Here is a 25,758-nt window from a genome sequence, read left to right as displayed (position 1 = left end):
AAGAAACTGGCTGCTCTTGGCTTGGACTGGCGCACGCTTCGTTGGGTTAGAAACTGGCTGGATAGCCGGGCCCAAAGAGTCGTGGTGAATGGAGCCAAGTCCAGTTGGAGGCCAGTCACTAGTGGCGTCCCCCAGGGCTCGGTGCTGGGGTCGGTCCTCTTTAATATCTTCATCGATGATCTGGACGAGGGCATTGAGTGCACCCTCAGTAAGTTTGCAGATGACACCAAGTTAGGTGCGTGTGTCGATCTGCTTGAGGGTAGGAAAGCTCTGCAGGAGGATCTGGATAGGCTGCACCAATGGGCTGAGGTCAACTGCATGAAGTTCAACAAGGCCAAGTGCCGGGTCCTGCACCTGGGGCGCAATAACCCCAAGCAGAGCTACAGGCTGGGAGAGGAATGGTTGGAGAGCTGCCTGGTGGAGAAGGACCTGGAAGTGATGGTGGATAGTCGGCTGAATATGAGCCAGCAGTGTGCTCAGGTGGCCAAGAAGGCCAACGGCATCCTGGCTTGTATAAGAAACAGTGTGACCAGCAGGGCTAGGGAGGTGATCGTCCCCCTGTACTCAGCTCTGGTGAGGCCGCACCTCGAGTACTGTGTTCAGTTTTGGGCCCCTCACTACAAGAAGGACATGGAGGTGCTTGAGCGGGTGCAGAGAAGGGCGACGAAGCTGGTGAGGGGCCTGGAGAACAAGTCCTACGAGGAGCGGCTGAGGGAGCTGGGCTTGTTCAGCCTGGAGAAGAGGAGGCTCAGGGGTGACCTTATCGCTCTCTATGGGTACCTCAAGGGAGGCTGTAGCGAGGTGGGGGTTGTTCTGTTCTCCCACGTGCCTGGTGACAGGACGAGGGGGAATGGGCTTAAGTTGAGCCAGGGGAGTTTTAGCTTAGATGTTAGGAAGAACTTCTTCACTGAAAGGGTTGTGAGGCACTGGAACAGGCTGCCCAGGGAAGTGGTGGAGTCACCATCCCTGGAAGTCTTCAAAAGACGTTTAGATGTAGAGCTTAGGGAAATGGTTTAGTGGGGACTGTTAGCGTTAGGTCAGAGGTTGGACTCGATGATCTTGAGGTCTCTTCCAACCTAGAAAATTCTGTGATTCTGTGATTCTGTGATTTTCCCCTTTCTTAAATCTGCTCTCCTAAAGGCCCACCCAGCATTTCTCCCTGGCTTTGCTCTGGCCAGCAGCAGGTCCCTTTTGCCTGCTGGAGCTGGCTCTGATCTGACACGGGGCAGCTTCTGGGCTCTGCTCACAGAGGCCACCCTTGCAGCCCCCTGCTACCTAAACCTTGCCACGTAAACCTAATACAACAGACTGACCAAGAAAAGGTTTCCTGATACACACACAGCCTTTTTAATCTGAGTCATCCAACCCTTCCTATTTCTGCTGCTGGACTTCAAAGTAGTGACCTCAGATTCTTATATTTGGCTTACTGACTGCAAGCTGGACATAGGATTAATCATTTTAGTTTGATTCCACCTGATAACCTGTGAAACAGCGGTATGAGAAGATAAGATTTTCCAAGTAATACTGTTTCCACATAAGTAATGTCTTTTTAGAAATATTGATGCCTCAAATAACAGGAGAAAATGGTGCCAACCTCTGTGAGTGGGAGGGAGGATAAGCCATGCAAAAAGCCTTTCTCATTAAAATTTTTTCAAAAGATTTGAAAATCCTTGCTGAAGACTAAGGAAGAAAATCAAGGACTAGGGCAAAGAACTGCAAGGATATCATACTTCATTAGCAGAAAATGTGTGCCATTGTAGCACAGCAAAAAGCAACCACTAGGCAGAAGCTCATCTTAATGGGAAGAAATAAGGAGATCCACATGCCAAGTTTTAACAAAATCACCCACATACGATTTTGACCAGCCTGTCAGTGGGAGGCCAAAGACAGCCTGTGTAGACTGTACAGAAGAAGCTCTGGAAAGTTTCTAGGATGTGTCATAGAGAGTTGGGTGATCTGCATTTTATGTTGCTGACAACACTGAGGACTGGCTCTGTGACTCCTGAAACCTCAACTTTTAAACAAGTGAAAGGATTTAGCTTCTACTTTGGAGACTAAATGCAGTTAAGTTTTGTCATTAGCAAAGTTACAACCTCAGTATACTGCCATGCTGAAGACTATGCAGCTGGTGCCGTACACACACAGTATAGTGTAGCTTACACAGTGGTCACATCCCCAGATGTAGGGCTCAGAGTATAACACATTTAGATATCTTTATTGCCTCCTTCCAGGCCTATATAAATGATGCTCAGCTAAACAAACCAAGTGTATTTTAAACCAAGCTACATATATAAAACCTGCACTTCTTAGGTGACACCACTACGATTTGTATCATTTGACAATGCTTTTTATTAGAGATGCAAATGTTAAATGTAAACATATTTGCTGGACCCTGGAATGGGACCAAAGTACTTTTCTGTCAGAGCAGTAGGAGTCCAGGTTGTACAGGTCAGAACTGTGTCTTTCACTTGCCTTTTTGCTCAAACAGATCAAACATCTTGGTGCTTAGAAATAGAGGAGAACATTGGTGGCACAGTTATTACTTAAATGACATATAATGACAGAAATCAATCACTACTTGAAAACAAGGGATGTTGAAAGGATGGAGCTACTTTTGAGAGTTAGACGTGCTGGTGTAAATTTATGTTACGTATGAAAAGCTATCTAGACTCTGAGACATAGGGGACCTGCAGTACCATTCTGTGAGTAGAACTCAAATACCTGGACCACAGAATGCAAACCAGACCAAAAATACATTATATATTCTTCACCTCCAACAACTGTCAGTGAAATAGGAATGAAAATAAATGTATGATGTTGTGCTTTAATGGAAAACATAACTACATCTTGCCTCAAAGGAACTCTGTTACTTATGTCTTGCTTACTAGATGTAGGAATAGCACAATAATTCATGATAAAAGATGCCAGTTCTGAAACTCTGGATCTTATTATGAGACTACTGAACAAGAAAACAGTACAAAAAATAACAATATATTTCTGACAGATAAGAAGCTTCCTCATTTAAGAATCCTGTGGCTTGGCCTGATTATTATATTAGCTTTTGGGGCTTAGGGGATTGATCAAAAAAATCAGGCAAAACTTTCTGCAGCAATTTAAGAAATAACAAAATGTACCAACCTGCTCTGCAGCTACAGGCAACAGTTCTCACATGCAGAGCTGACAGGGAAGAAATGTTTGCTCTGAAATTTGGTGCAAAGCCTGCCATCTTAAGCTGCATTTATGGTCATTTTCAGTCTCCTGAGTTAGTGTGCATATCCCTGACTAGACATCAGGACAGCATTGTAGAAGTGGGGGAGGCAGAAGGCAGAAATGTATTATCTTCCACTGTGATCCCAGTCCTACAGAAATGAAATTGGGATGTGCAAGGCATACAGTAGGGATGGGGCATCTACAGCTTCTCTGCGCAACCTCTTCCAGTGCCTCAGCATCCTCATAGGAAAGAATTTCTTCCTTGTAACTAATCTAAATCTGCCCTCTTTTAGTTTAAAAAGGAATATTAAGACCTTGTAAGGGTTAAAAATGTTGGCCTCACAGAAAAGCAAAATGGAGAACGCCAGTTTCACTGATGAGAGCTGGAGGCTATCTGAAGAAGGTAGATCTAATTAATACTGCCACCATGAGATGTTGGGGTGTTCAAGCAACACTCAATTCTGTGGAGTGTTTCTTGCTTTCAGAACACTATAAACTAAGCCTTTGTTCACTTGTTAACTACAAGAATGCTGTTGGTCACCAACTTGTCACTGACTCCCTAAGAGAAGAACTGCAAATGACCAAACTCAACCAAATTTACGGGATAGAGAACATTTGTCATGGATTGATAGAGGCAAGGGCTTAATCAAGTATATGCTTACACAAAAGAGGTTGATAGCCTGGAATAAATAATTGCTGTAAAGAAGTCAAAATGGGAAATCTCTTTATAGAAAGAGAACAATGTAAATCTCTACATAGGATAGGTGAGGGGAAGGTAAATATTACACCATGGAAAAAAAATGAGATTATGGAAGGACAGACTATGAAGTCATGTTTACGTTTCACTATGGTCTTGGTTATGTTTTACTTGCTGGCTTGACTTTAAAAATTCTGCATGGAATTTAAATTGATATATAAGGATACAGAGATTTTTGCTGAAAGGTTTTAAGGAGAAGAGAGGTTTGGGGTCAAAAATTGAGGGAAGACAATCCAGTGAGAGAATGGATGAGCAGAGAAGACATGCCACATGTAATAGAGAGCAAAGAGAACAAGACATGGGGATTTTTGTGGGACAACATGATGAAGAAATTGTCCTGAAGAGCACAGGACTCTAATATCTGGGTAGAAACATTTTATGTCCACACAGGCTAGGAGTTAGCACCTTTACAAGGGAGTTCACCACTGTTTTATGGTGATTGACTTGGATTTGGAGCCCAGCTTCACCCTCCAAAGAAGCAAAAATTTCAAATGCCTTTAACCTGCCTGTCCTATACCTCAAAAAGACAGTTTATCCTCAGACAGAGACCTTCTTGTCAAGAGAAACATAAACCAACCGAGCAATGCACAAAATGTAAATCCTAAAACAGATTAACTCAGACTCAAAGATCCAAGAGGACTGTTGAGTTAAGATGTGATTCTCGTTTTATGACTAAATGATTGCCATATTACTCAATTATGTAGGCTAATATATTTTGTAACGGTGCATATGATTTGGTTTCCCACTAGATGTTATTTAGAATTCAGTCATGCTCAGAATGAAACAGATTGTCAGTAAAGCAAAATGAACATTAACTTATTTAATCCCCTTAGACACAGAAGTAATTTATAAAGTTTTGAAATGCCAAAGTATATACAAGCTAAAAGCAAAGGATATTCATGTATTGAAAAATAAAATATTCACATGAAAAATAAGAATCAAGGTAGGACATAAAATAGCTAGAAAGAAAGGAAACTACTATATAAGAAAATATGGACAAAAAGACAAATATTAACCCTACTCTGCTTATTTGAACAAACCAATAGGCTGTTTGTACAAATAACTTCCATAATATTATCACTTGGAAAATAACAGTGATATGAAATAATGGTAAAAGCCCTGTTAGTCATCTTTTATTTACTAAAGCTTCTTCCAACATACTGTCAAATTGTATCTGATAATCCCTCTTGAAATAAAGAAGAATGTTCTGGACAAAAGGAAATAGCAGTCTCTAGAATAATGTGGATGCAGAAAGCAGGAAAAAAAAAAAACAAGTATTTTACACAGATACATGAGGATGAGATATTTTTAGTATTTGGAAAGATTTGGATGTAATTATTTGTCACAAAATAGTTAAGGCAGATCCTATTTTTATGTCCTGAAAAATATGATTAAAAAAAAAAAAAAAGAAAAAAGAAAAAGCACACACATAGAAATAAAAATAAAAAATCAGCCAATAATAGAAAGGAAAAACACAGCCCACGAGGCCTCTGATCCATTTTTCCTACTTCATGTACTCCCACCTAAAATATATGCCAATATGCCAATTGTTTTTAAACTGCAGCAGTGAAAAAGGTAAATCATACTCCCAGAACTCATTAGATATTTTTATAATATGATCTGGCAACAGCAAGATATCAAAACTGGATGATGTCATAGTTTACCAGGAATACTGAACACTTACTAAAACTAAGAATACAATGCCGTTTTCTTTTCATGGTCTAGAGGCAAGCCCCCAGAAGATGTGTGCAATCAAAGATTTGCTCCAATGGAAGTATAACAATTTGTATCAGCTCTTATATGTCTTGCGTGTCTAGAGAGAGATTAGGTTTATTTTAGGAATTCTCTGAGTCATGAATTGATTGAATAAGGGAAAATAACATTTTCCCATATGTGATGGAAACAGCGAGAAAGAAAACATATTCTCTTCACAGATCTCAGAAAAAAAAATGTTTAAAACATTTCTTTGGCATTTTCTAGAACATCAACATCTCTACTATGGCATGAGAAAATCTGTTTGCTTCGTATCAGAAGTTACGTATTTAAAAGGGAATCAGCTGATTAGATACAGCATTTGATATAGGAACTGACAAAGTTACAAAACAGAGATCACAATGACTCTTATCTATGCTAATCACCACCTCACACTATAATTTTTTATCCACACTGATGCCTTTTATCAGGAAAACTTGGGGCAGGTTGTGATAACCATTCCATTGGTATAAATGTGGACAAATATACCTAAGCATGACAGAATGATGGCAGATTATGTCATTCAACCACGATGAGAATCTGGCTCTTTGGTTTTATAAATTACCTGCTAGTATTTCAGTTGTTTTTATACCATATTATAAAGTAAACTTTTTTTTTTTTTTTTAATATATAATTATATTAGTCATTCCTTTTACTAAAAGCTCAATAAAGATGACTAATCTTTGATGCAGTTGGATGCAGGCTGTAATAAAGTCCAAGTAAATAACACAAAATGCTTTTTTTGGCTCCAGTAAGAATGTGCCTGTTTCTTTTTCACTTTCCCTTGAGGCTAAAGTTTTATCCTTTATTGCTCTCCTTGGTATTATGCCCTGGTGTTCACAAGGCAGAATTGTGCTACAGGTGACAAGACAGTCTATTAAGCCCACAGTGTGTGCAGACTCTTACAGACTACCCGAGGGTCTATGCTTTTCCTTTTTACCAATATGCTGCCATACCTCAGTGACCTTGGGTTCCCCTCAGTCCTACAGAGCATTCCTTTGCTGAAGAGCTGAGGTTAAATAAATAAATAAATAAAATCCTCATTAAGAATAAGGTTTTACCATCTGTTGCAAGTCTTGCAGAAACAGCTGAACTAAAATGTCTTGGCTTCCTGGGGTTCTGAATGCTTCCAGTACAAGTCAGGTACTAATGACAGACAAAAAATTAAGCAAAAACCCTTTGGAAGCAGAAGAATATAAAGCCATTCTCACAAAGTGCAAAACAAGAAGCAGAAAAGAGGGTGGATAAAAGTTATCTCAGCAGCTCCCTTTTGTTTCTTGCTTTATATTTGCTTTAGGGTGACTTGACATCATTTATCAAGCACACGTACTACTCCTAGTCTGGGAATAATACACAGCTCCCCAGCTCAGTATAGCTGGTTTCTGTATAAAGAACCTAGGCAACCTGTCAGCTCAGATCTGCCAACTTTTTTTTTTTTTTTTTTTTTTCCCCTCTGGTATAAATACTAGTAATTCACAGCATTTTGGGAAGATGGTACAGTCTGAGAAATGTAAATGCAATGAATGCTCCTTGAAGTGGGTCATGGGCTCTTTCAGCCCATGGTTGGTATGTCGATTCTGTGCTGGGTCATGAGCAGCTTTACAGTGTGCACTAGTGCTCTGGGCTGTGGTATGGGTCCTGAGCTAAATATGTGTAAATGTGGAGGGCTGAGAAGGCAGAGTTGAGGAATCTGTTATTTGCGATGAGGAAAATGCAGAGCAGGCTGTTCTGCACCAGGATAGAGGAGATAGATGAAGAGCGATGGAGCAAGGCTCTTCCTGGATGTCAGTGAGAAAGGCCCAACAATAAATGGATTAATAAAAAAGCTGTTTTAGAAAAATAGAGTAAAGAGAAACATATAGACTGTGAGTAAATCTTCTGGGGAGAACCTCTTATTCATGCAGCAGCAGATGGAGCCTGGATGGATTTACCCACTGCAAGCTGTTCCGATCCCATCCATAGAGAAATCCTCCTTTTTGGTCATTTGAACTGTTACATGTTGTTCTTACAACACAAAAGCTCTGTTCATCATTTCTAATGTCAAACAGAAAGGATGTGCACATGAGAACTACTTTCTGTGCTGTCAGATAAAGGCAAGGCCACGCAGGTGGTATCACCACCAGCACTGCATGGGAGCTGCCTGCAGGCTCCTCTGCTAGGAGCAGCTGGCTGAGGTGGTCCTGTGGTCATGGAGCTTGGACCTGCAGCACTGCACAGACCTGTGCCAGCACAGCTTAACCATGACATGGAGCACTGCTTCCTCAACGTTCAGCTCTCTCCCTGTCAGTATCCAAGAATCTACCCCTGCAGTCGCACAGTTTACCTGAAGAAGAGGTCAGCGACGGTCTTCTAGCCTACTGAAGATGTGTGCTCATGTTACCAAGTCAAGGGACTGCAGGAGATCAGCAGGTGTTCAGTATCAGAGGTGATGAGAAAAAGATAGACTGGATGTTCTCTGAGATCCTGCAGCTTCAAGTCAACTCCTGTCTATACCAAAGGAGGGGCAGACAGAGTCTACCTATCAGATCAGCAAGTGGAGACTCCCATGGTGGTGAAGGCCAGAAGCTGACAATTTCTGGTACCATGAGGGAGACTCCTTCTCCATCTGAAGATTTGCAGCTACAGAGTAGTTTCATTGCTATTGTAGCTGATGGGAAGCTATGTCTGGTGAAGCCTCTGTGCTGTCTTGGCCTGAGCCACAAAAGAATAAAAGGTAGTGATGAGAGTTAGCAGTGGGAGACTCCTTGCTGTGGGTGATGGAGGCACCTGTTTGCTGACCTGACCTCTTGTCCAAGTTGGTGGACCCAGCACTTTGACAGACTGCTGAAGCTTTCCCCTTAGACTCTTATCCCCTGCTGTGCTTCTCCACGGTCATCAGCAATACTTCCAGGGGAGTCCTGGAGCATATCAATCATGACTACAGGGCTCTGAGGATGATAGTCCAGGACTTGGGGCCAAGTGGTGTTCTCTTTGATCCTCCCAGTGAGGGAGAAGAGCTTGAAGAAAATTGGGAAGGTCCTGTGGGTCAATAATTGTTTTTACAGCTGGTGTTGGCAGGGTTTTTGTTTCTATGACCCTGGAACGCTCTTTGAAGATGAAGAATTGCTTGGAAGAGATGGGACCCACCTGGTCAGTTGAGCACAAGAGTATTTGTTATTAGGGTGGCCAGACTGCTAGGAAGAGCTTTAAATTAGGGATGATGAGAGAGAGTGACGATAACAACCAAGTGAAAAAGTAGAGGACTCAGTTGGCAAATAAAGGTTTGTGGGGTGATGTGATCAAAAGGGGCTGAAGAGGGTTCAGCCCAAGCACATGTTTATAAATAAGGAACTGTCTAAGGACAGCATTACAGGGAAAGCTCTTGTATCCATTATGGGAAACCAGCACAGCAGGATGCACAACAGGATGGCAGGTGACCACAGAAAAATAAAGGCACATTGTCAAAGTATGCAGAGGTGAGGTTAGGAAAGTCAAAGATCACCTGCAGTTGAATCTGAAGAGGGATGTGAAGGGCAATAAGGACTCCTACAGGTCTATCAGCAGCAAAAGGAAGGGAAGAGTGGGGCCTGCAGCTGAATGGGGGAAGGGGCTGGCACTGTTGTGGCATCTCCTCTTTCTCCAAAGCCAACCTGGCCAAAGAAATGGGTTAATAATGCTCTTTTGGACTAGTGAGCTGAATTGACTACCACATTGAGATGAATCCAAAGCTGGTGCAAGTAAGAAGCTGGAGCAGAGGTGGTGGATGCAGGTTTCCACATCCAGAGAGGGTAGTCTGAAGCAAAAGAAAAGTTTTGCTGTTGTTGTTTGCAGGGGAGATGGACTTCTTGGATGGAGGAACTGAGGAAGGAACTATGAAGAATGTTGCAATCCAATTTGCCAGTATTACTCTGTGAAATGACAATTTTTCATGTACTCAAAATAAGGTAAAAATTCAATCTAGCCTTGCCTAAGTTTGGTTATGTGGCAGCATGAAAGGTAAATACCTACTCCTTAAGTATTATTACTGCTGACTGTGTAAAAGTTTACCTCACGTTGCTTCTCATGAGTGAATTTCAGTGTGTGCTGCAGGCTGTGTTTGGCATATGCTGCTTCTGCTTGGTTCTTTAATAAAAAGCTACTTGCTGAATGCCCAGTAAGGTTTGCTAGTGCAGAGATTGCTTTTGCCCTGATTTTCTAGACACTCCTGCTTTGATATTCTATTTCTTTATAATTGAGAGTGGAAATTTAAAGAAATATGAAACAAAACAATTTGCTTCAAAATGCATTAGCATATGAGAGTTAAAGCTCTCATATCTGGAAATGCCAGCCTGAGTTATTTTGTAGGCAATTGTCTAAATGATTAACCTGCTACTTCTTTCACTGTTTCTATAAAATGTTCCTTCACAGTTTCTCCATTTCATGGTGTTTTCATGATGCAAACTCACTTTTTTTTTTTTTTTTTTCCCTGTTTCATCTGGTAATTCAAAATAACTACGTCACTTGCAGATTAAGCTAAACAAGGCAGACATGGATCCTCAGAAGCATTTAGGCAATTTTATAGAAATGAGGTTCCTAACTTATTTTGGTGATATAGACCATGGTCTTAACAGTTCTCTTCACCTCTTCAACAGTTACTTAGACAAATCAGGCAGGTTTCATCTCTTGGTGGAAACAGAACAAGATGCCTAATTTGTGGCTTTCTCCATTCAGAAGGTGGAAAACAATAATGAAATATATCTTTGTTCAATAATTGTGTCTGATATTTGCGGTGGACTGTCTGGCTGTTTGTTACTTAAAGTTATTTTACCTGTACATTTTCACATGTGAAAATTATCTGTATTTTCACAAACAAAGTAGTTCTATATAAAGAAAGGAAGAACATAGATATGAAATTTGATTGATGTATTATTATTTTAACTATTAAAATATTTAATCAGTGTTCAAAGACTATGTTTTTTTGTTTTGTTTTGTTTGTTTGTTTGTTTGTTTTTGACCTTTTAAGCATAAGAGGGAGGTTAAATTCCAGCTTTGGGTGCAAAACAGAACTTACTACCTTAAATCTGAATGTATATCAAAAACTTCTATTCAGTACACTGAAGTTTCCTATATCTGAAATAGTTAGACTGATTTACAGTTGGGATTTTTTTCCTCATGTTCAGTCACGATTTTTAATTTCTACGTTTATTTCTCAACAACAATTATTATTTGCTCTTAGGTTTTTGTAAGAAATAATGCTTTCCTTGTTAATGTTTTCTACAAGCTAGTGTGGCATGAAGTCTGCTTTTGAGCTGCTTATTTAAGCTGGGCCATATTAAATGGAAAGCACTTCCCAGCTCTGCTTCAAAACATAATTCCTGAACCCAGGAACCACTTCATAGCCACCATTTATACCCAGTTTCTCGATTTCCTCCTGGCACTGAGCTGCCTAGCGTTGAATGAAGTGTAGTCTCAGTTTATGGGTGTATAAAAAAAGGAGTCATTATGTCGCTGTTCAGTAACACAATGTCTCTGAGTGAAGCCCACAGCCTCTTTGTGCCAACAGATTGCGTTACAGATGTTGCCAAGTCCAGACCACTTGGCTGCAGGCAGGCTGTGCCAGGAACTGCTGTAGCCCGTCTTTTGGATAATAGCATGGACGGTACTGCCAGCTAGGAGGGGGGGAAGTAGTCTAGCTAGATGCTGTGTGACGACAGGGAGGAAACAAGACCAGGCACCTGCAATTCATGCTCTTACTTTCTTCTTTCCCCTGTAGCTCTGGGGTCCATCAGATGCTTGTTTTTCTGCACTTAGCACAAGCAATTGTGCATTTCTAATACAACTCTATTGGGCTGTTTGCATTTTCCCCTAACTAAAATCTGTGAAAATGTAGACTTGCAGGCTAGAAGTGTACTACTTTCCATACCTGTACTTACTAAGTTAATGTAAAACAGCAACAAGTAGCAAGGCAATTTGAAATTATCATACAGACACACTAGGCTGCCAGCAGCTAGTGTCAGTAAGTGGGTGCCTGATTTACAGCTTGGTCAAATAATGGGCATCTCTTTGACCATTGAAGGCTTTGGATCAGGCTCATTCTTCTGGAGTTTATTATATATCACATAACTTGTGCAACGGTACAACTTGATCAAACCCATCATAAATACACATAGAGTGGATGTGGTTGCATGCATAGGTGTGTGCAAATAAAACCTCCCATATTAACACAATGGGTTATTTTGGTGCTTTTTTTTTTTCTTTTTTTTTTTTTTAAATGGGCATGAAGAGATATATATATATATATTTGCAAGGTGTTCTTTTATAGCATGGAACCATATCCTATCTATGCCATACAAAAACTTCTGCTAATACAGAATTTGAGTGTAAAATAGGATTTTAGCTACTAAAGATTGCTTTTTTTTTTTTTTTTGCATGCCCTCTGGAATGAATGCTTATTATCACATCTTCTTTTAGAGCTTCTGCTTCAAAAACATAATGTATAATCAGTTTGATTGTGTGACAAGCTGTTTCATCCTTTTTTCTGTTTTTTTTTTTTTTTTTTTTTTTTTTTTTTTTTTTTTTTTTCTTTCCCAAGTAATTTTCTAGGTCATGTTTGCATCACATCTTCCTTTTAAAAACTAAAAAAATAATCTGAGATATTTTCTGTGGAATTTCTTTCTGCAAGCAATTATATTCATTGTTAGCAGAGCTAATTTTCATGATATTTCTAAATAATTAGTTTCCTTTTTCTTCAGAAAATCAGAAATACATTTAAGCAGTGGGAATGTGAGGCATTCATAGAATATTTAAAATACATTCTGAAAAAAAATGGAAATAGCTATAGTTAACATTTGTTCAGTTCAACATTTTTCACCAGCATCATTAAACTTTCAGTCTTCAATAAGATGAATTAAAGGAGAAATTGGGTCTAAAAACTTATTCTAAGCATTTTAAATGAACTCTATTCAACCAATAATATCTGCTTTTTTTTTTTTTTTTTTAATTTATTTTCTGTCTTGAGACATGAATTTGAAAAGGATGCCACAGGCTTATATTATGCTCAAGATACAGCAGCATTCTTAACGTTTATTGAATGTAGGACCAACAGCTCCAGAATCAACCAATGGCAGTTAAAAATCAGTTTTAGGAAAATGAAATCTGACACTGAATTTTAATGGACCCAGACAGCAATGTTGCAAATTACATTTGTCCTTGATCATCTCTGCTGGCAGTGAGTCCGGTAGCAGTAGGTTCGAGGGAAAGAAATGCCATTAAGAATTCGGTTAGTAAACCCAAGAATTAGCATTCCTTATGTACTGAAATTCTTTCAGAAGCACATCACATAGTTGGAAAAAAGGCTGAAGACATCTGTGGCAGTGGAGTTGTTATCACAGAATCATTAAGGTTGGAAAAGACCTCCAGGATCACCTGGTCCAACCGTCCCCCTACAACCAATGTCACCCACTAAACCATGTCCCTAAGTACCATGTCCCACCTTTCCTTGAACACCCCCAGGGACAGTGACTCCACCACCTCCCTGGGCAACCCATCTCAGTGCCTGACTACTTTTTCCAAGAAGAAATGTCTCCTCATTTCCAACCTAAACCTCCCCTGGCACAACAAAAAGCTATTCCCTCTTGTTATTTGCTGTTGCATAGGTACCCTATGTGAAGATGCCAAATAATTTAAACTCATCTTTATGTTTTTGGTCACTGCTGTTTCTCATTTATTTTGGCAGCCCTTCCAGCTCTGATCCCTCAGGTAAAATCCTGGCCCTGCAGAAGCCATCAACAGTGTGCCAGCTGTGGGATCTGTTTTCCAAGTTTTGAACACTTGCAATCACAGCCAAAGCTGAGGAGTGCTGGGTTGGGGTGGTTAATCCCCCTAACCTTTCTGTGAAAACCATTCTGTGTCTTCCACATTGGGCACTCATCACTGAGTAACTATTGGGCTCTTGTTAGTAATTTTAGTCCTAGGAAGAAATTGTAGCTCAGAAAAGGAATATAATAATACCCCTTTGCCTAGCAGTGATATTATAAAGAAAAATATAGTTCACACAGTTTTTCTGAGGCATTCAGGCTCTGCAGTAGCAGAAATCACACAAATAATAATATAAAAATCTATGAGGGAAAGGATAATTTTTTATTGTCTACAAATGATGTATAGCAAATTAGGCCTAAAGCCACAATATAATTAATGAGGAGAAACTGAAATATTGAATAGCTGCCTCATTCGCCAGGCACTATTCATCCAGGTTGCTATTGGAGGCAAGCAAACTACAGTAAAAATAGCAGGCGGTAATTTGAGTACGAGGTAACTTCATTAATGATTACTTCATAAGGCATGTATACAATGGAGACAAACAAAGATAGGTTAAGTTCAACAACTACAGGAACAACTAGGCTGCCAACTTTAAAGTACTTGACTTTGCTACTTGAACAACATTTGAACATTTTTTTTTCTATAGAAGTAGACTGGATATAATTAAGCTTTCAGCCTAACATATGATTGCTGCTTTTCACAGTATCATGCAGAATGATCTGTTAATACATAAGCCTTTGCACCAACAAAACTCCACGTGATAAAAGCACAGAACTTTGATTTAATCTACTGAAGATCAGATTTCTTCTCAACACACATTCAATTAACAATGCATGTAATATATACCCAACACTATTTTCCTCATAAGGCAAGAAAATTAAGATGAGGCTAAATATGCTGTTTAATAGGCTGGAATTAATTTGCAGGAAGTGAAAACATATTTGCAACATTACTACATTTTCATATAATTGTTTAGACAGAAAAATGTTCCTATTCAACACTATTCTCTGTTTTTTGATGAACTGTATTTTCTTTATCTCTGCATAAAAGCTTGCAGGTATAGCTGTGTTGGGTAGGGTATATATGAAGATCACTAAGCCACCTCTACTTGCAAAATCTGACTTGTAGACCTTAGTTTACCAATATTTTGCTAAAAATAAGTTACTCCAGTGTAACTGGTGAACTTGTTTTAAGCTTTTTTTTTTTTTTTTGGTATAAGTAGTAACTTGCTTGTTGTGATTTGTCACTGTAACCCCATTGGCAGAACCAAACTGGGACATGTAAAACTTGTAATGAAGGCTATAGGGTGACTTCTAAAGTCTGCTTAGGCATCATCACAACCTTTTCTGATATTTGGTGAATGAAATTTTTCCTGTGTCAGAAAATTTACACCAAAAAAAAGAAAGAATATTTTTATATGTATTTCTGAAAAATGAAGAAGTTATTTTATGGGAAGGAAAAGAGCAAGAACTAAATTGGATTCAGTAGGGTAACTAGATATGAATGAAGACTGGCAGTTGTTGACTAGCCCATAATATGTCCTCTTCCACCCTTGTACTGACCACCATCAGCACTTTCTTACAATGCGTATGTTCCTAAAAAGTGTAATGGCTCTGCTGTAGTTATCTGTTCTTCTAAATTTCTATTATATTATTCCATAGAGTAAAGTTCATATGTCACAGAGGAGTCCCCAGCCCAAATCTGTCTTGAAAAACATTATGCTTATGCCCACTACTGCACTCAGATCCAGCTTCATTCGCACAACAACAAACACAACTCTGGCAGCACCAGACCTCTTCCTGCTGGAGCCCAGACTCTGGCCTTGGCAGGGCATGCTGAGAAGAGATGCTGCTGCACAGCCATCCTCTGGACAGCACTTGTCAACTACAGCACTTTGATGCACTTTGATGACTGGATCCATGTGTTTTTGTTCAAGGAGCCATTTCTTCTCTTAGCAGCTAACATTTCCAACTGTATCCCGTATGTGATCAGGCACAGACTCCTTCCTCTTGCACTCACTGGCAAAAGCTATGCACAGCTGCAACAGGTTCCAAAGCAGCTGACTTCCAGTATTCATGAACATGCAGGCACACGGGGATAAAAAAGCCACACAGGGGTGGTTTAGGGTCCAAAGTATTCAGTGTACAAAGCAGACGTTGCCTCCCCTGCATGTCTGCTTCTTTGCCTTCTGCTGCTTCTCTTCCCACCCATCTCTGTTCTCTGCACAGCCACAGAGAGCTTTCTCCATCTGCCATGGGCCTTCCAGCTTTTCCAGTTCAGAGCAGCTTCACTTATTTCAGGATGTCACAGGTACTCTTTGGGAACAGAGGGAAAGAACACCTTTAGGCAGTCACATCTGTACATGTATTTCATATCCCTCACTTCATATTTCTCACTTTCTGTTACAGTGTAGTTTGTTTATACTCTTCTCCAATGATCCCATTTCTCTAAGTCAGTTACTGTACAATGAAAACTAGAATACTAAGGCAGTATATATTGGTATGTATATACATACTTTGGATGTCTCTTGATTTGGTTTCAAATTCTTGGGCAGGGAGGGCAATAAACATAAATAAATCAAGAAATAAAAATGTAACAGATTGAATTCTCTAATTTGCTATGATCTCATCTGTTTTTCTCGAAAAGTAGGTATACTCAGACATATTCAGATCACCCTGTTGTATGTCTGCTGTTGCTTAGTTGCAACTTCCTGAGATTTCTATGGCAGTTATTTCAGGACATCATAATAAACTGCAATATTAAACATGGCCTGTACCCAGTGACTTAATTTGGTAATTCTTTCTTGGAGGGATGCTTCACAGGTGACAGGTTTGATCAGTAATGTGTTAATGTACATCTGCAAGGACAAACAGGCCTGGAACTCTTTAGAAGCAGGAAATCACAGAATCACAGAATGGTTTGGATTGGAAGGGACCTTAACGAACCTCACTGCCATGGGCAGGGACAGCTCTCACCAGACCAAGTTGCTCAAATTCTTATCCAACCTGGCCTTGAACACCTCCGGGGATGGGGCATCTACAGCTTCTCTGGGCAACCTGTTCCAGTGCCTCATCACCCTCTGAGTGAAGAATTTATTCCTAATATCTCATCTAAAACTACCCTCCTTTAGTTTAAAGCCAGTACTCCTTGTTCTATCCTTATAGTCCCTAGCAAAGAGTCCCTCGTCAGCTTTCCTGTAGGTACTGGAAGGCTGCTATAAGGTCTCCCTGGAGCCTTCTCTTCTCCAGGCTGGACAACCCCAACTCCCTCAGCCTGTCTTCATAGGAGAGCTTCTCCAGCCCCTTGACTGTATTCATGGCCCATGATTTTCAGTGTCCAAAATGTGAAATACCAGGAAAAGGATACTTTACCAAAACATCTGAAATAGTTCTGAGAAGGGAAATCAGAAAAAGAGATGGTAAGCTATTAAGCAGTCTGCCAACTGAAAAGACAAAGGATAATAACCACAGGAATATGATTTCAGATATTCAATTTAGGTCTTTCCTACCACACATGGCATTAATTTATATGCACAAGATATTCAGTTAATCCAGCCCACTGCTGGCACTTTTTATACCACTCGTGGATCTGGTAGCCTGGCAGACTCCAACCTCTGCTCCCCTTGCACCCAATTCTTCTTCAATTGATGTAATTTATTTCTGTTGGCATAAAATGTGACTTTACAGAATGAAAACTTTCAATACTTGTCAATCCTTTGTGCCTATTTGTGTACCCATTTTGGTCATCTGATAGTGTGCAGGCAGCCACAGTGATACCGAACCAAAAGGATCTATGGTTCCTCCCCAACCCCCCTTTTTGATAGAGCAAAATTTGAAATGCTTTATGAGCAGATAGGCCTAACCTTTGCTATGTTTAGTTAGATAGAAGGAAGTTTAGAAACTTTCTATTATAGCTTCATCTGTAAGAAAATACAGACTTGTATCTCAAAGTGAGAGCAAGAGGACCCAGGCCTGGAGGATGTGTCAGAAGATTAGGTGAGAAACTCATGCTGTGCATATGTCCTTGGATGTGTAACCAGCTAAGCTCAGTATGCATGCCTAAATTGAAACAAAAAGGCAATAAAGAACGAGATGGCTGGAGCATGCGCAAGAACTGGGTCCAACCAGCAAACACAGCGTGGAGGATTGTTGCTGGCCACCAGAAGCCCCCCAAAGACCATCAGTAGAAAGAAATTTACATGCCCCAGGGACATTTGCATATTTTAATGAGCTATGGGAAATAATATGAATATGTCAATTATTCCTTGGAAATCTAATGAATATGTATGTTTTGATTGGAAATACCCTTTGCAGTTGAGCAATTTGGTATGTACACTAGGTGGAGCGATCTCCTGTGCATCTGGCACTGCGGTTAAATAATGCTTTCTTTAGAATACTCCAAATTGAGTCTTCGAGAGTTTCTTTGACCAACTTTTATGGTACCAACATCCCCTGGCCGGGCCATTATACAACTACCCAGCGGGGACCCAGGTAGTTATTTAAGACAAACGAATGAACACACAAACACAGAAAACTTTAAAACTTTCACAACTTCACAGTAACCCGCGGGCATTTAATGAAAAGCGTGATAAGGACTACGAGAACCAGCAATAGCTTTTATTTTCAAGCGGTGGCCGGCTGAGAGGGGAGGAGGCAGAGCGGAGGGCGCCACCACAACATGGCGGCCCCCTGGCGGCGCGGGGTCGTTGCTATGGGAACTGCGTGCGGCCGCGCACGTGGCCGGCGGGGCAAGATGGCGGCGCCCGTCTCCCTCTGCCATGTCGCCTGCTGCGCCAACCGGGCGGGCGGCGGGGCCGTCTCCTGGGGGCGCCGGGGGCTGCTCGCCTTCGGCAGCTGCCGAGATGTCGTCCTCTACCAGCCGGCGGTGAGCGGCCGGGGCCGGGCAGGGTGGGGTAGGGCGGTGTGGGATGCGCGGTGGGCTGAAGCTCGGTGCTTTCTTCCCCCCCGCAGGCGAGGCGGGCGGTCGCCACCCTCCGCGGGCACACCGGGAGGGTGAACTGCGTGCGATGGGTCCGCCGGCGAGATGGAGGTGAGTGGCCCGGGGTCTCCGGGAGCGACTGCTTTGAGCTTCCCCTTGCCTGAAAGTCATTCCTCTGCACTCGAGTTGTCTTATATGATGCAACTCGTATCGGTCACGCTTTGTTTTAATGGAAACTTTGGTTACAGTTCATGGGTGTGACGCTGTGCAGGTTTTAACCACTGTCACTGGTGTGTGGTGTTGGCTTCTGTTACAAAGAGTTCACAAAACTAACACGAATGTATTTTTCTAGCAACTGAAACGGAGTTGGTTTCGGGTGGGTCTGATAAACAGCTCATTCTTTGGGAGTGGAGTGGAAAAGGAGTGTGGAATGATCAGGTAAATAAAAATAGCATCCCTTTAAAGCTTCTGCTCTTCTTGTTTCTTATCAAAGACTATCTGTGAAGTGCAAGTATTTATTTTGTCTGTATTTCCTGTTCATGCTTTCATTGTTCCATGACTGCTGAATCCAATGTGTATCTTCTTCAGACTGTTGTCATGCCACGTTTTAATCTAAAATATCTTTTATTCCTGTGTAGTGTATATTTTAAAATCACACTTCATTAAGAAATTACGTAACTAGTCATCATCTGGTTTGTCTAACGTGTCTAAAAGATCCTGTTTTGAGTCTTCAAGTTTCTGATCTAACGTAACACTTTAAATGGCCTTGAAGTCTTGATACTGTGAAGCTTATTTTTAGTATATATTTCCTGTTTACCTCTTCGTTTCTTTATATCCATTTCTAGTGATTTCTGGTCAGTATGCCAGTATAGCGTTTGTATATAAGCAGTCTACAAGTATGGTATATGAGTTGGAGGAGGTGTTTAAAAAATGCATGTGCAACAGTTGAGTTTTGTCGGAAAAATTGAGACAAGCGACTTACCTAGCTTACTATTCATACTGTAAAAATAAATAAAAGGGAAAAGGTGCTGCATGGCGTAAGAGTCTTCAGAATAAACTGAAATTTAGAAAAAAAAGATGCTTTATACAATTATCTAGTTTTAAAAACATTGCTGATAAAGCATTAGCTTGTCAGTGGCTGTGTAGGTAATCTGTTTTATAGGCTATCTCAAACTAGACGTTTTCAAATGAGCAAGAGCAGAAATGTACTACGGAAAAGTGCACATACCATAATCATCAGGTTTGTTTGATGAAGGAATGTTCTTTGAAACAAATAATTCCTGTTCTGTTTTAAACTCTTTGCATACTTATTTAAAATTATATACGGATTTCTTTATTAACCTTTTCCACTAACACGGTACACAGCCTTGTTGTCAATCTTTGAAAAACGATGTGAAAAAAGGAATTTGTATAGTGTGCACAGGAACATTTAAGTCTGTTCAGCTTTGATTCAGTCTTGTCAAGTTAACGCTTATTACTGCTGTACCCCTTCTCTATGCTTTCTGGAATGTGTTGTAGCCTAAGCCTAGCTTGGCAGAAGCTCCACTATCACAAACATACAACTTATTTTCAGTACTAAGTGTGTTTTGTTTTTTTCCCTTTTCCTTAAAATGTCTTTAAACTCCAGTAACTTATGTGGGAGAAGTTTTAATTTTGTTAGTTTGTATGACTTTGTAAAACTTTCTGATGTGTTCAGCTTAACTTTCTGATGTGTTTAGCTTGTGAAAAGCGTTACTCTTGAAGGTCATACTGAAGCTGTTTGTGCAGTGGATGCTGTCTACCAGTCAGATGAACCTGATTTAGATCTGTTAATAGCTTCTGCAGCGTCTGACTGTACTGTGAGAATCTGGTCTCGGCATGGTTCAGAAGGTAATTTATTTTTGAATGCAGCAACAACATATTGACTTAATAAAAAATGATATATTTAATAGCATTGGGTTAGATTTGTTCCTCAGAATATTTTATCTTTATTTCTTGTCAGTGATGTATTGGCTGAACTTACCAGTTTCTTTTTAACATGTGTTCAGAATCTGGTGCTCTGAACCACTGTTTGTCCTTGTAACTGGGAAGAAACTAGCTCAGTGTCTGCTTGTATGAAGTAAAATTACATAGTAGAATGATTAATGCTGGCATGAGAAAGGCAACGTTAAACTACTCACCTATTTGTTACTATTGGCTTGAGTCCAATAAAGTGTGAGATAATAGATCTTGACCTTCTGTTGGGCTAGGCCCTTGTATGGACACATCAGAGAATTGTTCTTTGAAATACATAAGAAATAATTAGGACAGATAGTCTAGATTTAAAGTGTTACTTCCTAGTTGGTAGTTGAGTTGTTATGACTGTATCTCATGCTTTTTGTTATCTGGTGTTCTTGAGGGTTTCCCATTGCCCTGCCTAAGTGAGATTAATAAATGGGAGTTGCCAATCTTCATCCCTGTGTTCTAGAAGGCATTTCTCATGCTCCCAGAGAAGAGTCTGAAGTCCTGTCCTTTCCTTTCAATTTTTTTTGTTTTAATTTTAGGAAGGTTATTCAGACATCTTGCTTGTTATTCTGATCTTGATATGTCACCAGTTTAATTACTTCTAGGGTCTCAACAGTGTTAGGAGGATGTCTGGTTTTTGCTCCTATCTCTGTCTGCTCTTGTAGCAAGTGAGTCCAGTTTTAGCTTTCTGCGTAGTGAATGCTCTTGCCACAGGATGCAATTTGCAATATTCATTGCTTCACCAGAGTGAAACTGTACAACTTTAATATTCAGTGGAGAATAGTAACTTATCTTCTAACTCAGCTAACCACGGATGGATTGCCATGACCCCTTAAAAGATAACACTATTATTGAGGGTTATTTTCTCTCTAAAAATCAATGGATTCTGACAAAATGTAGAAGTTTTGCAGCTCCTTAAAATAAAATTGAATGGGGAATTCTAACTACATAATGTAGAAGATGACAATGTAATAGTAATATGATAAATGAGATCAACACTGTCTGTTCTCATTTTCAGCTAAATGCATTGACATTCTGCGATTTGGAAATGGATTTGTTATGGATGTCTCCTTATCCTTCTTGCCTGGCAGCAATGGTAAGTACAGCTGCATATCTTGAATATCAGTGCAGGAAAAATAAAATCTAAGAAATCTCCCAACTGGGTAACAGGATTTTAATTTAACCAACTCCAGACGCTTGTGTCATATATATTTTTTTTTTTTTTTTTTTTTTTAGGGAATTAGCCTAAGCTGGTGGCTGTATTTAAAGATGTCATCTGAACTTTTCTTAGGAATTAAAAAAACTACTGGCTGATTGCAGCATTTTGAAAATGCTGCTCAGAGTTCTGTAGTTGAACTATAAGACAGCATAAAAACGGGGTAACACATAGAAGTGAATGAGATAAACTGATACTGATGGTTTCACTCAATCCTTGTGGTGCTGCACCTTTATGTATTTTGTAGTTTGGATTGCAGAGCAAGATACAGAAAAAGTATCTGCAGGGCTGCATCAGAAAATGCATGTTAATGAGCAGTGTTAAGCATGTGTCCAGTCTTAAACGTGGGGAAAAAAAAAGATGCTGAACAAGTTCAGTCTGACTGTTCATTATGGTTTATAGAGTTTTCTGCTAATGTAAATGTTCAGAATTGAATCTCTTGTATTTTCTTTGTTTTGTTTTGTTTTGTTTTTTTCCCTCCATAATGAAGCTGCTTTCATGTCCTACCACACATACATTCTTCTGTTGGAAATCTGTAGCAGTCTTTTTCAAAACTAGGTGTATCCTCTAGCACAATACAAGCCTAATGCTTATGCTCTGTTAGGTTTGTGTTTAAGTATCATTATAGCCCCTCATTTGGATGGAGGAGTGATAGGCTCCGAAGAGGAAACATATTGAAGCTTCTTACAGTTTCTGGAGTGCCAACTACTTGCTGCATGTGTTCCACACTGATGTGTTTTTAGATTGTATGCCTCCAAGGCAGTTGCAGAAGCTTGTTTTGGTTTTTGGCTTGAGATAATTTTGGGAGATATGAAAGCTGTATCAAGATGTGTTGCCCCATTTGGAAATACTTATATCTGCTTCCAGAGCACGTCTGCTATCAAAACAGTGTCTACACTGGTGAAAAACTTCAAACCTTTCTCTCTTATTTTCCAGAAAATACACTAGTAGGTGGTTGCTGAGATGATGTTAAAAGGCTTAGGTTAAATCATATTAATTCCAGTGTGAGTTTTCCTTAGAAGTGAAGTGTCTGTGGTACCAGTTTAATGAGGATAAAATTCGTACTGTGAAGTAATAGATTATTTCTTCATGTACTACGCTGAATCTTCTTGAAATGGTGGAATAACAAACACTTTGCTTTACTGTGGAAAATCTACCAGAGCCCCCAAAGCCCAGTTTTGCTTAAAGTTGCATTCAAAGCAGGGCAATCCTTTATTATGGCCTCTTTCCCATCCTGACTTAAATTAGTTACCCAAATAGCACAATGCTCATAACCTGAAAAAGAGTACTTTGCTTTTCTGAAGAGATGGCACTAGTTTCAAATCAGAAATTCTTATTTTCTATAAGGAAAATTAACATTAAAACAAATAAGCCTCTATATTTCTTTTGATTGCCAGTTTCAGTACAAATGATTTGCGTTGCTAAGATTGTCCAGAAACAGTTCAAATTTTGAACTGTAAATATATATTTAGAAATATTTCCCCAGAAAAGAAGCTTTTAATAGAGCATAATCATATTCTGTTCTTTACCTCCTCCCCCAAAAAGTCCATGCAATTGAACTGCTTCAGAGGTTTGTTGTGTATGATTATGTATAAAATTAAATAAGATAGCTTAAAACATATTAAAAATCTATTTGCTGATCATTTAGTCAAACATTAATATATAGTGGCAATTCAGAAGATCAATGAGCTTCAGGAAAAAATGATGTATGATAACTTTTGGAGTTGCTCTGAAATCTTTATGAAATCTATGCTGACACCTGTATTAAGATTTAGAGAAGCTTTCATGATGAGGGTAACCTGCAGCTCTGAAGTCAGGAATTAAACAAAGAATTAATTTTCTGAAGGTCATAGGCTACGCTCCTGATATAGAAGCATTTACAGGAAACTCTGATTCCACCAATCAAAGAAATTTAAAGCTCACGTTGAAAATTGATTCATATGTAATGGATGCTTTAGCTTTCAGAAGACACTGAAGTTCATAATGCCTAGTATTTTAACTGATAGTTGCTGAAATATATTTTTAAAAAATGTTGAGAACCATTTGTCTCTTCAGAATTGAATTGCAACAGGTGAAAAGAGAGCAAACTTGAAAAAGCATTGCAAATCATCTTGTCCCCACTATGGTTGGACCTCAGTTTCCAACTATTTTTTTTTTTCTTTTGGAGGATTTCATTTCAATTGATGCAAATTCTGTTACTGTAGAGCATTTCTGTGAAAAATGTATAATAGTCCATTTTTGCCAGTTGTATGCTTCTTGATAGAACATTCTGAAAGAGAACATTTGCAGCGACTAGATCGCAATTCTCGTTATTCTTACTTGAACTTTTATTCAGTAAGTATGTAATTACTGTAATGGCCTATAAAATGTATTCCTCAGGAAAGCACGATACAAGCTCCAAGAACACGTATTGCGTTATGTGAAAAGAAAACTCACTGTTGCTGAATTTCTGTGGACCTGAAACCAGGTCTTCTTTCTGAACAGTTCATTACCTCTAGTCCAATATTTTCAACCCTATGTAAGGCAAGGGCTCCATAGCCTTTGTGTGAACAGGAAGCTGTGTTTACTTACGTGCCAAAATATCTTCTGAGTTTTGTGTTCCTGAAATACTACTTTATTTTAAAAAATATAAGGTGCGTGTCTGAGAAAACAATTTTTAAAAAGTGATATCATGCCTTCCTGTAAGTTTATATTATTGTATTTGTTTTTTATCCATGTAGTTTTTCATATCCTAGAACATCAGATTTTGTAACTTCAGTAATGGTCTTTTTTTTCCATTTCAGTACCAATACTGGCTTGTGGTGGTGATGACTGCAAAATACATTTGTTTATACAGCAGAGCAGTCAGGTAATCATAGCTTTCGTGTCTTGCTCAGCACGTTACACAGTTTTGCTTCTTTTCATATGTGCTGCTGATTTATTTTTTTTTGAAGTTATTCTATAGCTACGATCTGTCTCTAGATAACCATCACACAAAACTACCACTGTTCAAATAGTTCATTCATTTTCTTGATAATGGTGAAATGCTCGTACAAAATGCTGAAGCTGGATTCTGTTTGTAAAAGTGTTATTTTTCCTTATTTCTTCCTTACTTGAAGATACCCAGTGTCTTTATCCCCACTGACATAAATAACTATGACTGCTTCTTTACTGAGTATCTGTGCACTGAATGTTTCATATGGAGATGATGTTTTTTTCACTCTATAGATTCTTAAAGAAAAACTGGTATGATTTGTATGTGTTGAACTGTATTTTTGTTAACTATACCCTTTGTGCTGAATGCTTCTGAATGCCCAAACAAATACTTGAAATAGTATCTGATCTTCTATAGGCATACACGTTTTTCATCTATTATTTGGAGGCTGGCAATCCTTAGTTTTTCATACAGTTAAATGTTCCTCTGGTGCTCTACAAAGAAATTCTGTCCTCTCTTGCAGCCGTTCAGAAATTTTGTCAGATTCTAAAGGAGCTGTTGCATGATTTGTCTTCCAAAACAGAAGTCAATGTCTCTTCTTTCTCCTTATCAGTCCCTTTTAAAAAACAAATGAACAGGGATCCCACCCTTCCCCTCAACAATGCACAAATGAGCTTACCAACCAAAAAACCTTACTGAACTAACATGTATAGGAACCAATTATTTTTCTGAGCTTTCTGAGGTACAGTCCCCTTAGATTTTGAGAAGTATGTGTTTCTTTTTGCTTGTTGAGACAAATGAAAATAATCATATGGATTATCTTGCTTGATCAGGCTGTCATGTACATAATAAGACTTTTTGGTTGATTAAAAAATAATAATACTTTGACCTATTATCTCCTATGTCAGTGATATCTTGACCACTAAGCAGGAACAGAGGGTTGGTTTCTTAGCTTTATTTTTTCCTGTGAAGCTCATGAGTTAAATCATTTTAATGATATTCTCTAAGAGCTAGCAGTGGCCGAATGCCTCTCATGATTCTTAGTGTGCAGTGGTGCTGAAGAAAGACTTCTATCTCTGCCAATGTGCAGCTGATTTTCCAGATTCAAAATCTGGAACTTGTTTGCTTCTATGGTTCAGACAAAACTTTCAGTTTGACTGGTTCTCCTATTTAGTCAGGTTCTCTCAGGTCTGTTGACACCTTTTGTGGCTT

The 25,758-nt window shown here is 39.4% G+C and overlaps 1 protein-coding gene across 1 annotated transcript in view; it reads left to right on the top strand.

The window, feature by feature from the left end:
* The first annotated feature begins 18,243 nt into the window (after positions 1 to 18,243).
* ELP2 (elongator acetyltransferase complex subunit 2) overlaps positions 18,244 to 25,758 on the top strand; it is a 32,945-nt gene continuing 25,430 nt past the window's right edge. Inside the window, exons 1-6 of the mRNA XM_084508380.1 lie at positions 18,244 to 18,379; positions 18,466 to 18,544; positions 18,786 to 18,871; positions 20,152 to 20,302; positions 21,435 to 21,512; positions 24,416 to 24,480. Of these exons, the coding sequence (XP_084364506.1) occupies positions 18,248 to 18,379; positions 18,466 to 18,544; positions 18,786 to 18,871; positions 20,152 to 20,302; positions 21,435 to 21,512; positions 24,416 to 24,480 (591 nt within the window). The 5' untranslated portion in view covers positions 18,244 to 18,247. The remainder of the gene's footprint in view (positions 18,380 to 18,465; positions 18,545 to 18,785; positions 18,872 to 20,151; positions 20,303 to 21,434; positions 21,513 to 24,415; positions 24,481 to 25,758) is intronic.

Source organism: Aythya ferina (assembly GCF_964211825.1).
Source record: "Aythya ferina genome assembly, chromosome: 2".
Classification (NCBI taxonomy): domain Eukaryota; kingdom Metazoa; phylum Chordata; class Aves; order Anseriformes; family Anatidae; genus Aythya; species Aythya ferina.
This window is presented reverse-complemented; position numbering and strand designations above follow the sequence as displayed.